Source organism: Candoia aspera, chromosome 9 (genome assembly GCF_035149785.1).
Source record: "Candoia aspera isolate rCanAsp1 chromosome 9, rCanAsp1.hap2, whole genome shotgun sequence".
In the NCBI taxonomy this organism is placed as follows: domain Eukaryota; kingdom Metazoa; phylum Chordata; class Lepidosauria; order Squamata; family Boidae; genus Candoia; species Candoia aspera.
The window spans coordinates 24474755-24490843 of record NC_086161.1 but is presented as its reverse complement, the minus strand read 5'-3'; the positions used below and the strand labels follow the sequence as shown (position 1 = coordinate 24490843).

General features: G+C 48.2%; 1 protein-coding gene across 1 annotated transcript in view; it reads right to left on the bottom strand.

Moving 5' to 3' along the window:
• Positions 1–295: 295 nt before the first annotated feature.
• PROM2 (prominin 2) overlaps positions 296–16089 on the bottom strand; it is a 51836-nt gene continuing 36042 nt past the window's right edge. Inside the window, exons 19-24 of the mRNA XM_063310879.1 lie at positions 11702–11782; positions 10229–10297; positions 8522–8611; positions 4782–4888; positions 1608–1695; positions 296–809 (exon numbers count right to left, since the gene is read on the bottom strand). Coding sequence (XP_063166949.1) covers positions 1632–1695; positions 4782–4888; positions 8522–8611; positions 10229–10297; positions 11702–11782 — 411 coding nt within the window. The 3' untranslated portion in view covers positions 296–809; positions 1608–1631. The remainder of the gene's footprint in view (positions 810–1607; positions 1696–4781; positions 4889–8521; positions 8612–10228; positions 10298–11701; positions 11783–16089) is intronic.

Here is a 16089-nt window from a genome sequence, read left to right as displayed (position 1 = left end):
CCATCTCCCCCTAAAATGTACATTCATTTGTCTGCAATGTTGCTTAACAAACACTGTGTTTGCAAACTGCTTTCCATATTGCAATAATTCTAATACAGTCTGTGAATATATACGTTTTCCCCCCAATACGCTTTTAAAATTGATTATTGAGAGAGCGCATTGCAACATTTGGAGGGCTGCACATTTTAATTGACCATTCTATTTTAATTTGGGTACCGGTCTGAGAATACAAAGTTAGTATATCTGCATTCAGATGAACCTCCTCTAATGCCTCTCCCTGTATCAGAGAGAGGTCATGGCAGAGAAGGCAGGGAGGGGGCTTGTCCCCTGCGATAACAAGATTACCTCTGGCCCTTCTGGCAGCAGTTTCAGAAATAAATTACACCCTTGATGTCTCAGATTGCTTTCAGCAGAACAGAACAAGTTGGATGTTTCTAATATCATCTTCTTGAACTGGGCAGCGGTAACTCCAAGCAATTACATCCTGGAAATACTCTGGGGCTACTTCACCCCTTAAGAAGGAAACACCTGCTTGGGACAGATAGAGGCTTTAGTGCCTGAGATGCATCCCCTGTCCTTTTGGCCAGTCTAATCCTGCTGCATAAACCAGCCAGCTGCATCAAAAACAGGAGGAACTGGATCGAAATTGTCATCATCCACAATTCTACTCACTCTCCTGGGAGTGAGGAGCTCCAGGAAGGGTTACGTCACACAAACAACCGAAACTGGCCACAGAGTGAGTAGCAGCTGCAATGATGGAGGACCAGCCCTGGTTGGATCCAAGCCTTTTCCCAGGATGATTCCTGCAACTAAGAAAGAAACCACATTGAACCATTGGTGTGAGGCTCCCCGGAAAGCTAAGCATGATTGAAAAGAGAAGCAGACCTCCCCATCAAATATTCCAACTGTCTGGGAACAGGCATCCTCAAGTTGGGTCAAAAGAGTCAAGATGGTAACCGCAGCCATGCAATCAAAGCCCCACCCCTTTTTCGCATGTCTTGCATGCGCAACACATGAAAGATTTTGACTGCATGATTATGGCCACCATCTTGACATTATAACCCAGCCCGCTCAGATGCTCTTGGAACCAAACGCTGGATCTGAAAGGCTGGTTTTCTTTTGGCAGGGGAATTCTGGGAGTTGAAGTCCAAACATCTTAAAGTTGCCAAGGCTGAGAAACACTGGTCTAAGTTGTCTAAACATGTGAGGGTTAATGACCTTTAGTCAATACTGTAGAATAACCACTGTATTGAAATAATACACAATATACAGTAATGGATTATTACAGTAATATAATAAAAAGGGGGGGGGCAGAATCAATTCCTCATCCAAGGCAAAGCAAAGCATACAAACCAGGCTCCATTAATCTCCTGCCCTAAAGCCAGGTTCTTGAGCCATCCAACAGGGCTGTGGCCATCCAAACCTCATACTCAGACTATTTTTTCCAATTTCTGCACGTGTCATCAGGGAGTTGGAAGCTGGCAAAACTCTCTTGGAAACAGCCACACCATCGGTGTCCTGGCCACGCTGCAGCGTGGGGACCGGTGACTTTCTTAAAAGACAAAGCAAACCGCACAACGCACAAGTAGGAAATGTTTGACCCTCACCTGCTTATCCCGGGGGCCAAATTCTTACAGCCGCAGAGACGTGACGCGTGGGAGGTGGAAGGGAAGTGTTTCATCTGATCCAGTAGATCTAGACGCAGCAGAAGCGAAAGCAAATTGTATTAAGCCATATTACTTTCTTAGGAAACAGGGGTGTCTGCACGGTGTGGTCGAAAAAGTCAAGATGGTGGCCACAACGGTGTCATTGTGCATGGCACATTGATGTCACCATACACATCAAAAGTGAGCGGAGCTTCAGTGGCACCTTCCTGGCCACTACCTTGACTTTTCTGACCACACCCTGTGGACCCCAATTGTAGTGGTCGCTACACGGCTGAAATACTCCTCCCAGCAAATGACAGACACGGATCAGGAAACTGACATGGGAAACGTTACGATGTACCCAGAACATTGAAAGGATGAACATGACACCAATGAGCCAGAAGTAGTTCCGGGCTGAAACAATGACAGGGGTATTTATTATTTATTATTCGAATCTTGCTACCGCCCATCTCCCGCAAAAGGGGGACTCTGGGTGGTTTACAATAAAATCAATAAAATCAAGACTATAATAACAACAATTAACATCTATAAAAACAATTACAGATATAAAATGCGGTAAATAAGTATAAAATCCAAGAGGTTATTGATTGATTGATTGATTAGTTCAATTTATACAGCCGCCCATTTCAACTGCATGACTCTGGTCTGCTTACAAAAATGAAAAAGAGACTACCAAAAACTAATACAGTATGGTAATACAGTAACTCAAGGGGATTCAATTTTTTTTAGGCTCTGTAACCTGATAGCTAAAAATAATAATAATTCCCAGCACCCCTGATCTGTTGATCAGAAATGAGCTGCATCCATACAGCAGTGTAAAAGATATTATGGACTAACATCATGATGAAACCAGAATTATTCCTACTGGGTTTTATGGACAAGAAATTAGAAGAGAAATATGGGAAATTAATATTGTATATTGTAACTATGGCAAGATTGTGGTACGCAAAGGGTTGGAAAACCAATGAAATACCTATGGTGGAAGACTGGATTATAAAATTAACTGATCTCGCAGAAATGGCGAAGTTTGGTCAGAGAAAAAAACGACAAAGACTTTTCTGAAAGACTGGAAACCTTATATGGACTCTTTTTAAAAAGATTTTTTTAATCCCACCTTTATTATTTTTATAAATAACTCAAGGCGGGGAATATACCTACGTAAATACTCCTTCCTCCTCCTGTTTTCCCCACAACAACAACCCTGTGAGGTGGGTTGGGCTGAAGAAATAAAAAACAAATTGATGATTTTGGGATTTGGGGGCTAAAAAGGGGACCAAGTGGTTGGGGAAAAGTTTAAGTGACAATTATTCAGTAGAAAGAAGGGCAGAAGGTATAAACAGAAGGCATCTGTTCTTTGATTTCTTTCTTTTTTCCTATTTCTTATTTCCTATCTTTCTTATCATTTGCTTTGTACATTTTATTACACTGAAAATTTCTAATTAATATATAAAGAGGACGGGCTGCATTCAAGTGAGCTTTGTTTTTACGCCCTTAAGTCTCTCGTGAAACTCCATCCATTATATGCATTTACATAAAAATAAATAACCAATCAATAAACGTACATTTATATATTTTATATATTTATATAATAAAATAAAAATAAAAAAATAAATGTACATTTATATAAGTGTACATTTGGAGTATCGCTAACCAGAGACATTTTTCGTAATTTTGGAAAGGGTCATCAGGAGAGTTGGAAGTTGGCAAAATTCCCTTGGATTCCATGGGATGCTGATTGAAAAACCCTGCAGGAGCCCTTTCTCACAAGTTTTGGATGCTGATGCTAAACCAGGGTTCTCTTCCACATGGGATTCATTCAAAGATGAGGCAACTGTGGGTTTTAACCAGGCTGCGGCACCGTCACCCTCTGATACACGAAGGCCTTTATTTGATGCCAGAGTTAAAAGGAAGGGATGCTAGCAGTTCAAAGAAAGTATAACACTGATGTAATATTATCTATTGTTTGTTGTTTATTCGTTTAGTCGCTTCCGACTCCTCGTGACTTCATGGACCAGCCCGTGCCAGAGCTTCCTGTCGGTCGTCAACACTCCCAGCTCCCCCAGGGATGAGTCCGTCACCTCCAGAATATCATCCATCCACCTTGCCCTTGGTCGGCCCCTCTTCCTTTTGCCCTCCACTCTCCCTAGCATCAGCATCTTCTCCAGGGTGTCCTGTCTTCTCATGATGTGGCCAAAGTATTTCAGTTTTGCAGTTTTTTTATCTATTACTATTGTGGGTAGTGCATTTGGTTAACAGTAGTCTAAAAATTTTTTTTTTATATTTTTATGTATGTTTTATATTTTATTTGCTAGGGCTTACGTGCTGCTCCAATGCAAAAGGACTTTGAGAAGCTTACATTCCTTTCTTTCATTAAGAAAGTTTTTCTAAAAAAATAATAAACAATACAAGGAGCAACAGAAGGGGTTGCTCAGGGTTGACCTGTGGAGTCCCTGGTGCCCTCTGAGCTTGGTTGTTGGCTTGCAGACATTTCGTTACCCAGCTAAGTAACATCATCAGCACCAAGGACCATTAACAATTGCAACTGAAATTACCAAAAGGTGCCGCATCCGAGGAACACTAAACATCCCTAGATGAATGTGGAACTTGCTACTCTTACTAGTTCTGTCCTCCAACACACTCTTAAAACGCCAGGTTTTAATGGCAGTCCTGAAGCTCACCAGGCTTCAGGCTTTGACCCTGATCAGGGGAGGTGAGCTGATCCAAGGAAGGGGCTACTCCTGAGGAGGCTCAATGCTGGGCCCCCCCAAAGGTGGGGACCGGGAGTGTTCCCCACCTTCCCAAACTTTTCAAGTGGGCAGAATTTTGCAAGAGGGAATGTTAGGCATTTTAGCAGCTGTTGCTGAAAGCAATGAAGCCCTGCCAAGCTATTCAGATAACTATCTGTAGGCTAGAACTAGGCTTGATTTTTTTTTAAAAAAAAATATATGTCTTTTATTGCTGCAGCTTTTGTGTTTTTTTCTGGATTGTATGCTCATCCTTGTAAGTTGATTCTGGGTTGGGAATGAAAGACAGGCTAGAAAAGAGTCAATAATAACAATAGCAACCACCACCACCACCACCACCATCTGCAACCCATCTTTTACAGTTACTTACACTAATCTGTGCCGAATTGGACGAAAATGCTTCATCATTTTGAGGGCGAGAAAAATACTAGGAAGAAGGAAGAAGGTGCACCCTCCCAGGCTGAACCAAAAGGCATTCTGGAAGCAAGCAAAGGCATAAATTACAAAAAAAAAGTGGGGGTGGGGGTCTTGTTTCTGAGTCTTGTTTCACCAACCACTTATAAATCAAGTCTAGGAAATGCTCCAAATTTTGTGTTAAAAGATTTTCAAATTCAGCCATGCCTCTAAGTGTTCTGCCTTATTTCTGCAGTTCTTTTAAACCTATCCTGCTTATTTGAAGATATTGAAGGCTGGTTGGTTGGTTGGTTCTTCTTAACCCAATCAATTTCCCAAGAGAAATTTGCTGCCATAGATTGATAGAAAAAGGAATGGCCTTGAGGAACGGGAGGAAGAGCTGCAACCGAGACAATGGTCAGATAAAAGAAACCCGAGTCTGGGGCAGAACTGTAACCTGAGAAAGTTCCTCGGACAGGAGCCTCCCTAGTTCTCATGAAGAGAAAGGGAGGGAGCGGGGAGGCCCATTCAGACTTGCAAGATTCTGTTACTGTAACCTTATAATAGTAAAAGTAGTATTAGCATTCATGACTTTGATTTCCTGGTCTGGTCTATCTCAAAGGGCTGACAATTGGTAATAGCCAAGTGGCAAGAATATAGGAAACTGCCTCAAATTGCTATACATTGGATATACATTCGACTACTGCATAATTGTTATGTTGCATTGATTACTCTACCCAACACTGTATAGTTCCTCTGGCTCAGGGTTGTTCCCAAACTGGTTGTGGCTCTCCAAGGTGTTAGGTATAGGAGCTTGGGCCTACTGCAGGCCACAAGGCTCCTTCGTTCCCAAACTGTTGACTCCAGGAAGAAGACAGACAAGACCACATGGAGGAAGGGGATGTGGGTGGCTCTCGGCCCCTCCCAAGGCTTTCCCACCCAGAGGCCCAAGGCTCTCCTCTGGGTGGGTTGCAAGGCAGGCACGCTAAGGCTTGCCTTGACCAAAGGTCTGCAATCTGCCCCGAGCCTACATTCCTGCTTCCCGTGAGGCTGCGTGTCCTCCCTGCCTTGGTGCAAAGGAAAAAAGGTGACTCCAACGTGCCCTGATGCCCCTGGTGCCTTGGGGGTATTTTCAGTGGTTCCATGGATGGCCCCGTGGCTCTTAGGCTGCAGACAGCTCCCATGGCTTTCTGTTAGTCAGGGGGGAGCTGGCTGGCAGTTGACCCCAAAGCTGGAGGACTGAAGCAAGAAACTCTGCTCCTAACCTTGAACTGTGGTCAGTATAACATTCGGAAGGAACAGATGCCCCGGGATCAAGCTCCTTGATCTCTTTCTGCAAGATAGTGCCAAGAATCCTACAGTCGGGACATGTCACTCACCCTATTTTGGGGGGGGGGGGGTGTTTTTAATCTGGCAATTGGAGTTCAGAAGCACACTCCTTTTGAACATGGGGTTTCATAAAGCCCCCATGGCCAGTAGGCCTTCAGCCACAGCTGGCACCCCGAAATGTCTGTCTTTCTTTCCCAGGCTGTTTAAAGCCAAAGCAGGTGTCAAATCTCCAGGGGGAGCCAGTGCCATCCAGACCATTTTGCTTTGTGCACAGAAGAACTTTATGTTGCTTCTCCTGATTCAGCTCTCAATTTCAGCTGAGGGTTTTGGAGCGTCCAAGTAGTTCAGAGCAGAAACCTTCAGTGTGTCTCTACATTTGATAAAAGGGGTGACCTCCTCCTCCTCCTCCTCCTTCCTAGCATTTTCCCGCTATCGCGGGGTTGGCTTTTTGGATCCTGAAATGCCACTTTGCCTGATCATCCACATCCTCAGGGCGCAGTTTGCATGTCCTTATTGATGGTGTCTTGCCATCTCTGTTTTGATTGCCCATGTGGCCACCGGCCATCGATTTTACGACGGTAAACTATTTTGGCGACAGTGGAAGGTACTGCTCTAAGGACATGTCCATACCAACGAAGCCGGCTTCTCTCACCTTCTCTGTAATTAATGACATGCCTAGTTGTTGTCGGGTGGCATCGTTTGGGACGTGATCGAGCAGGGAGATGCCCGATATCCAACGGAGCACATGCATTTCCGTAACATGGAGGCGGCTCTCTATACCCTTTCTTGCTGCCCAACACTCGGTTCCATACAGTGCCACAGGGTGAGCGATCGTCTTACAGATCTTAGATTTGAGACGGGTCGGTATTTGTTTGTCAAAAAGCACACCAGTTCTCGCCAGCACAACCAGGCCGCATCCACCCTTGCTCACACATCACCGCTGATGCCACTGTCACCTTGGAGATGGGAGCCAAGGTACCGAAAGATACCTATCAAAGGGGTAGCCTTGTTTTCCCTGAATTAAAGAGTCGCAAATGCTTTCACTCACCTTCCCCAGCCTGATACCCACCAGCTGTGCTGGGACTTCTGGGCATAGTAGTCTCAACGTATCTGGAGGGATTGTGAAAAATTGCTTTGGCCTCTTCTCGTAGAGGAGCGATCTAGTTGCCGGATAATTAAGATTTCCCTTTTTAACCATTTTTCCAAATACTAACCTGTGAAACAAGGCTTCTTCCCAACCCTATTCCATTTCACTGAGGCTTTCCCCGGTGTCCATGTTGTGGAAGAATTTAAGCAATTAGAATATCAATAAATGTTTAGCATGGAGCTCCTGAGCATAGTAACAGTTTAAACTGTAGCAGCAAATATTTAGAAAGCACCAGATGTGGGCAGATACGTAAGAATGGTTGTTATCTTGTATTTGTGGTTAAGCTAGCTGAAGTTGTGGTTTGACAAAAGGCCGGGGTACAGTCTACACTAGGAAGTTGAAAAAGCCTGCCGTAAGAACCCAATGACAACCAATTTCCATACTTTTTGCTAAGAAAACTACATGGATGTATCAATAAAATCATCAGGAGAAAGCCAGGCTGTATCAGAATCACATCACTGCAAAACAGCTCTAGATTTGTCCTTCTAACGATGGAGAATCATTGTCTTGGCCACCTCTCAGCACTCAGCTAATCTTGGTACTCAGAAAAGCTAAGCAGGGTTGGATCAGATTAGACAGAGCACCACCAGGAAATCCCTGGACTGTAGAGTAGATTGGGAAGCTGAAGAAATGCCCCACTAGAAGGCAGCGGCAGCTTTTTGTAATGGTTTTGCCAGAAAAATTCCACAGATGTGTCCTTGAAGTGACCTGGAGTTGAGGTTGACTAGAAGATGCTACTGTACCTTTTACCTTATACCTACCTAGACACGGAAAAAAATGAAACCAACAGGAAACTTGGATATTGAGAAGGGATTTTCATGAAATGAGCGGATCACGAGGCACATTAAAAACAGATGGAGCTTTGGTCGTGCCACCTTTTCCTTCTGGACGCTACTTGGGGACATTGCTGTTCAGCGGTCTGGTAACACCTTTTCAAACTAGCAAGGTTTATGAAAAGGCATATGTTTTTGTGAGCTAAAGTCCAGTCATCAGATGCAGGAAATGGCTTTAGCTGATGCCTTTTAATGAAACGTGCCAGTCTGAAAAAGCACTACCAGACTGCTTCAGATTTTGACTCCCCCAGACCTAAATGGTTCTCCTCCTACAATGTTCACTCCTCAGAGCCACCTAAAGAAGTGCTTAATTTTAAAAAAAAAAAAAAACTTCTTAAAAACTAGGTTGGGAATACAGCGAACCAGGAAGAAGGCTGAAGGCTTTGGTTAGATGGCAGAAGGATTTACCCAAGGATCCACAATGCGATTGCACAAGATCACCCAGCTGTTGTCCAGAGCAGTGGAAAAGGGCTGGCAGGAAGCAACGTCCTCAGTCAGCTGGAGCAGAAGAAAGGAATATTTTCTGTAATTGCTGATTTGCACAGTTACTTTGCTCAAACGGAGTCTGGAGCCACTTTGTTCCATAAAGGTCTCTGGCCCCATGGGGAGAATTGATTGGAGGCTGAATCCTTCTTAGCAATGCTTAAACACCTGAGCAACTTAGGAACTTTGGCAATCTCCAAGGGTGTGGACTTCAAATCCCAAAATTCTCATCAATGGCCCTGCTGGCTGTGGAATTCTGGGATTTGAATTGAACACAGTTGGAAATTGCCATGGATGGGAAGCACTGCCGTACCCACTTGGCAACATTCAATGGCCAATCTATTAATTCAGTACAGTGCTGACAGCTTGAAAGAGAAATCTAGGATGGCCGATATTTTGTTGAGATAAACCCTGAGATATTTGTTTTATTCCTGTTCTCTGCCAAGTTTGGACCCTGAGGGCTTTGTCTGGGGGAATCAGATCTGAGGCCTACAGCCTTTCCCTCAGTGAGTGTTGAGAGAACGCAGCCCTTGCTATAGGTACAGAAAGAGCTTCAAACTTAATGATGAGAGAGAGAAGGCCACTGTCAAGGGGTGGAGATAAAAACAGGGGTGGCAGGCCTTTCTGGGGATGCCACACATCATTAATGAAGAAGCACAAGGACAGGATATTTGCTAGGCCATCATCTGTCTCCAGTGATCTCTGCCCCACCAACGAGGTCAGGCAGGGTTGGCACCTTCCAGGTCCCATCAATTAAGCGGGGTCATCTGACAGGACGTAGGAGGCATGCCTGCTCCATTGCTGTGCCTACTACAGGGAACAGCCTTCTGAAATTCGGATGGCCCCACCCCTGCTGGCCTCCAGAAGGGCCCTGAAGATCTGGCTTCTCCCCTGGCCTCTGAGCCAGCCAGGATGGTACATGTGAGCCTGTTTTATAGTGTAAATGTGAGTTGCCTCTGGCGTAATGCATCTGTTTTGATGTTTGTAACCCTCTGTTAGCTGCTCAGAGTCACATGGTGAGTGGGCAGTCATACACATGGGAAGAATAAAAAAATAAGAAGGTGTTTAGTTGGCTTCTGTGTTTCAGAAGATGGATGGAGTCAGCTATGGGCCTTTTTATTGTTTCTCCAGCTCCCTTCTCCAATTGCCTGATGAATGCCTGGTTGTAGTAACGCTATTACTCAGCTATGGGTACCACCATTTACAAACCTCCAAGAATCCCCACAGCCTGAGTGATCTAAACATTGGCCCCTGCATAATATACCACCAGTTTCCATTCCATTTGCCTGCCTATGGCATTTTGCCCCTAGTTGCAGGAGATTATGCCCGGCTAGCTGGCAGCACCTAGGCTATCTTGGCTGACCTAAGCATGGTTGAACCAGTTTGGTATTTGGATGAGAGGCAGGAAAGTCCAGGAGGGTACTTTGCATGGGGAAGTCCAAAAGACTTCATCCGGGAAGAAGACAATGGCCAACCACTTTCATACTTTTGCCAAGCAAACTACATGGAGATGTCTGTGTAATCACTGCCATCACCCACCAACTAGGGTCTGTCCAGAAGCCACCATCACTCCAACGCACTTCACAATCTGCTGACCACTGGGGCATCTGAACAAGGGAAGCCAATCCTTACCGTAGTCCTCATCCAATTCAGGTACTGGGAGATGTATCCCAACTCTTTCCTTACAAAGCAATCCAACTCCTGAAGAGAATGGAAAATTGAGTTAAAAGCAGATTTTCTAGAGGAATTTGTCAGAGAAACCCATCTTCCCCTGCTGTCTGTTTCTCCCCCTCTTGATAAAACATCTTCTAAACTGAGGACAATTTCCACCAGAAAATATATCCAAATATTGTGTATGCACATAGACAAACTAGCGGCAATCTATTGCCAATGATTGTATGAACAGCACTGTTTTAGATCTTGGTTGTCTGTTCCATTTTATGGGACTACAGTGCCCAGTTATCTCATTTGCACAATGTTTTGACAACAAAGGCAGCAAGGTCCAGTGGGCAAATTTTAGATGTGGGAGATCCAGCTTCTAAACCTTATCCAGCTATCAATTTATGAATTTAGAACAGCTATGGGCAAGTCAAACAGCCGCCCCGAATTTTCCAACACAAAACCTCTCCTGGGCAGCTGATGAACTTCAGGGAAGACCCTTATTTCTAAACTTGTGTTTTCTTCACAGTTCTTTAGATTGCTCTTTCTCAACCATGGCAACTTTAAGCTGTGTGGACTTCAACTCCCAGAATTCCCCAGGAGCATGAAGTTCATCCATCTTAAAGTTGCCAAGTTTGAAGAAAAGTGGATCCATTTGGATGGATTCACAATTCTAGGGTGTGGGTGTGCTCTTTTGTCTGTTGAGTGAGAGGCATGAACCTGAAATCTTCACAGATAAATAAAGAGATTGCAGCAAGCCCACCTTCTTTGCAGCTTCTGTTTCTATAGTTCACATGGTAAAAAAAAAAAACCACACAATTCTTTTGACCTGCAACTTTCCCAGGGTTTTCATGAATGCTAATCCTTCCCGCTTTCTTCCTTCCCTTTGCATCTCCACCCTGCTTTGTTCTTCCCAGCCCCGCCTTCCTTGAATTTCTTGTTTCAGAGGGGAGCTCTGTGGGAAGGGAAGAACTGCAACAGAAGGAACCCCAAAGCTGGATCAGACATAATGCCTAGTTCAGCCATCACTGTTTGCCACGGTGGCCCCAAATTGTTCACAAATAGGATAGTCCTTTATTATTATTATTATTATTATTATTATTATTATTATTATTATTAATATGCAGGTGCTGGTGCATCCAGCATCTTGCATAATCCAGTTCATTTAACATAGGTAATTGCAGATGCATGGTTCAGCTCTGTGCATATTCTCTAAAGCAGCTGTCTTCGAGTTGCTGCCCTCCAGATGTGTTGGCATGCATGGGAGTTGGTGCCCCAGCATGTCTGGAGGACCCAGCTTGGGAAATGCTCCTCCAGAATTACAACAGAGGAAGACAAATCTAGTATTTCAAGAGCAGCGGAGGAGATCTGATTCCGCTGTTACTCCTCGAATAGCCACGCTCTTGGGAACAGCCTTTCGAGTGTCCTTGTGTCCTCCTAGCTCACCTGTCGGAGGATCTTCAGAGTCTGCAAGGGGAGAACGGCCTCCACGAGGGTGGTCTGGGACTCGGTGTTTTGGAATTGAGCCTGGGGGCGGGGGGGGGGAGAGGCAGGAAGAAAAAGCAAGACGTTGAGCCATCAGGGAGGCTGGGAGAGCTCCTGCTGCAAGCATAGGAGGTAAGGACCTCGGAAAATGGCAAGCTTGCACTGAACTCCTTCAATTCATCTAATGCAGGGCTGGTGGGCACCATTAGACTGCTAAGAAAAGAGAGAGAGAAGGAGGAGAAGGAGAAGAAGGAGAAGGAAAAGGAGAAGGAGAAGGAGAGTTCAAGGAGATAATTACGTTATTGTAGAATTGTATTTTTTATTGTGCTTTCAAGCCAGCCTTGACTCCTAGTGACTGCCTGGACTAGTCCCTGCAGTTTTCTTGGCAAGATTTCCCAGAAATGATTTGCTCTTCCTTCCTCTTGTTCCTGGGGCTGAGAGAGAGCGACTGGCCCAGGGTCACCCAGCTGGCTTTGTGCCTAAGGCAGGACTGGAACTCACAATCTCCTGGTTTCTAGCCTGGTGCTTTGACCACTATACCAAGGTGACTCTCCATCACATCGACCATTTCTATGACTCCGCCAGATGCCACAGGGGTCAGGAAATGCACAAGTGGCTGAATCCACACTACGTGCTTAATCCCAGTCCAGGTCAACCAAGCATCACTGCTATATTCATATAATCTTGCTTTCCCCAAATCAATAAAGTCTGTTAAGGCATAAACATGATGACCTGGTTGAGCCAGCAGAGTAAGACAATGGCTAACTTGTCTTCAGAGTGTCCACAACACCCTGAACCACATTCTACCCACTCTACTTTAACCTAGCCTAGTTGCCTGGTGTCCTAACAGCCAGGAACCACGCTGAGACGAGGAGCAGGTCTCTAGTGCTTTATTACTGCTACATTAGACAGAACATCCTAACAAACTGAAGAAGCGTGGGAAAAACCCAGACAGATGAACCCCAAAAGTCAAGGCGGGTCTGATCTGTGTCTCTTTGAATGGCTGCTCAACTCCTCACTACTACGCATGCGTTTTCCCCCCTGGATAGGGGCTGTCATGAGTGCCGTTGAGCTAAAGTCATCAGCGCAATGGCACACATGACAATGACAAGGAAATAGGTGAAGGGGTACAAGATAAGTAGCCATCAACCCACAACGACTAACGGCTAACAAACAATAGCTAAACGGATCACGGAGCCACCCAAGCCATCAGCGGCAATACAACGGGGATCGCCCAGCTGAAAGCAATCAGCAGAGGAATGGGAAACCTGATGATGGGCGATCCCGGAAACCCTCACCCACCGGCAGGGCAACGTATTGGACAAAGGGGAGTGACGTGACCGTGAGCGAGGGGGCGCTGACCGGCGCGGGGTATTTAAACCCCGCACCGGCACGCTCCTGTCACTCTCAGCTTTTTTCTACCGACGCTGTACCTGCCCTGCAAATAAACCAGAGCCTGATCCGCAAACCAGTGTCTGAGTGTTATTCAGAGGTAGGCAGCGCATGACATAAAGCTGAGAGTCATAAACTCAGCCTCGCCGAGCCCCACCGGACGACAACGAGCCGCGGGAGGAGTAGACGGCGAGAAGACCAGCAAGATGAGGCCGGAACGGCGCGGGCAAGGAGGGCGAGCCGCGCGGCAAGAGACAGAGGAGGACCGACCAAGGCCAGAGGCACCGCGGACTCCCGGAGCCATGGACGCCCACCCCACCCGACCCGAGCCTCAGCTCCAACCCCAAGGGGAGATGGCGACGGAGGCAACCCGACCGCGGGAGGGAGCAGCACGACTTCCGAAACCAGCGGAGGACCCCGCGCCCCACATCGCACCCCAGCAACGGGCGTGGAGCGACAGCCCCACGGCGCTCAACACGGAGGAGGACGACGGAGACACCCATCAGACGGCGGAGGAAGCGGACCCGCGGCAGAGGGACGATGAACCCCGCCGGCAACCCACCCCCGAGGACGCGCCAACGGAACCGGCCCCAGCGGCGGCGCGGGCTGTGGACGAGGAGGCACGAGCTGAACTCGCGGCCATGCGGGCTCAACTGACGGAACTCCGGACCATGCTCCAGGCGCTTATGCCCCCCGCGCCACCCAACGACGTCCCCGCACAAGCCCACACCCCGAGCGAAGCACCGAACCCACACGGGCCAGCGGAGGACCAGCAGACGGCACAGGCGGCCGACACCACACCCCGGGAAGCGAGAGGCGGGGCCGCACAAAACGCCCGGGCCCCAAAGGACTTCCCCATCTTCTTCGATGGGACCCCCACAAAACTCTCGTTTTTCGTGACCAACGCTAGGGAGTTCATGGGGAGGCACGGACACTCCTATGACTCCGAGGCCGACAAGATCGCCGCCGTGGCGATCAAACTCCAAGACAGGGCGGCGGACTGGTACGTCCAACTGTACGAGTCCAGCTCCCCCGCCCTCGCCACCTTCCCTGCTTTCATCAAAGAGATGAAAAACTACTTCGAAGACCCCCTAGCCAAAGTACGGGCGAAAAGCGCACTCCAAAGACTTAAACAGGGCACACGCACGGTCCCTGACTACGCCCTGGAGTTCAAAGCCCTCGCGGGGAAGGTCAGCAACTGGTCCGAGACCACCCTGCTGGAAATGTTCAAAAGGGGGCTCAACCGCGACGTTCTCCAATGGGCCCTCTACCGCGACGACCCAGAAACGTTACACGGGTGGATCCACCTCGCGGGGAAAGCCGAACACGCGCACCGCACCTTCCTCATGACAACCACGGAAGACACAAACTATGCCGGGAAAAAGGTACCCGCACCACACGGGGGGATGGCCGGCCCCATATACCCAAAAAAGAAGTTCAACCGGGAGCCCTGCGGGAGGTGTGGCAAATTAGGGCACAAGACGGCGGATTGCTTCGCCAACCGACCGCCGACCAGCGCGCCCAAACCCACTCCGAAAATTAGCCCCAAACCACCCAACCCGGGGCCGCCTCCTCACCGCCGAATGACCGTGGCCACAGCGACACCGGAAGAGGGCTGGGACGCTTACTGGGGGGAAGAGGACAATACAGACCCCGACCAGCCGGCGGGAAATGCTCCCCGCTTGCCCTGAGACGCGTGGCGAGGCAGGCGGTGGGACAGCAACGCGGACCACCTCAACGAAACGACGAAAGCCCCGTAATATTGGCAGCAATTCAACTCTCTGCCAGCAACGGAGCCACCACGGCCGCGGCACTAGTGGACTCGGGGTGCTCAAAAAACCTCATCCACCCCGACCTAGTCGCCAAACTCGAACTCCGCTGCTTCCCCCTCCCCACGCCGCTGGCATTCCACCAGCTGGACGGCTCTACAGCGGGAGGGAAACCAGCCACGCTACAAACCGAGCCGGTCACCCTACAAATGGGCACTCACACCGAGCGCACATCGTTCGTAGTCACGCACATCGGACGGCCCATTGCAGTCCTGGGGATGCCATGGCTCGCGACAAACAACCCGCGGATCAACTGGGAGACCCGCACCTTCACATTCGGCGACGGCGAGTATCGAGCACCAGTTCCAGCGGGCAGAAGCCACCCCACGGTAGGACGAGCGGAGGCGACCACACAAGACAACGCCGCTACCACAGCAGACCTACCAGAACAATACGCCGACTTCTCCGAGGTCTTTGGAGAGGCAGAGGCTGACCAACTACCCCCCCACCGCAAGACGGATTGCCGGATCGACCTACTGCCCGACGTCCCCTTACCTAGACCAAAAATCTATTCGATGACCCCGAAGGAGATGGCAACCCTCCGGGAGTTCATCGATAAAAATCTAGACAGGGGATTCATAGAGCCAGCATGCTCACCGGTCGGAGCCCCCGTCTTATTCCAGGAGAAGAAAGACGGGACCCTACAGCTCTGCACCGACTACCGGGGCCTAAACGCGGCTTCCCTGTCCAACAAATACCCCTTACCCCTGGTGAAGGACATGCTCGCCCACCTGTCCACGGGCAAAGTCTTTTCCAAATTGGACCTTCGCGAGGCGTACTATCGCATCCGAATCAGGGAGGGGGACGAATGGAAGACGGCGTTTAACTGCCCCCTAGGCGCTTTCCAGTACAAGGTACTGCCCTTCGGACTCGCGGGGGCCCCTGGGGTGTTCATGCAGCTCATCAATGAGGTACTGCATGAACATCTGTTCAAAGGGGTCCTGGTCTACATCGACGACGTCCTTATTTACACAAAAACGCACGAGGAACATGTAACCCTAGTCAGGCAAGTCCTCGACAAGCTCAGAAGGGCGCAGCTCTATGCAAAGCCTACAAAGTGCGAGTTTCACAAAGAGCGCCTAGACTATCTGGGGTATCGAATCTCCGGGGACGGCATCGAAATGGACC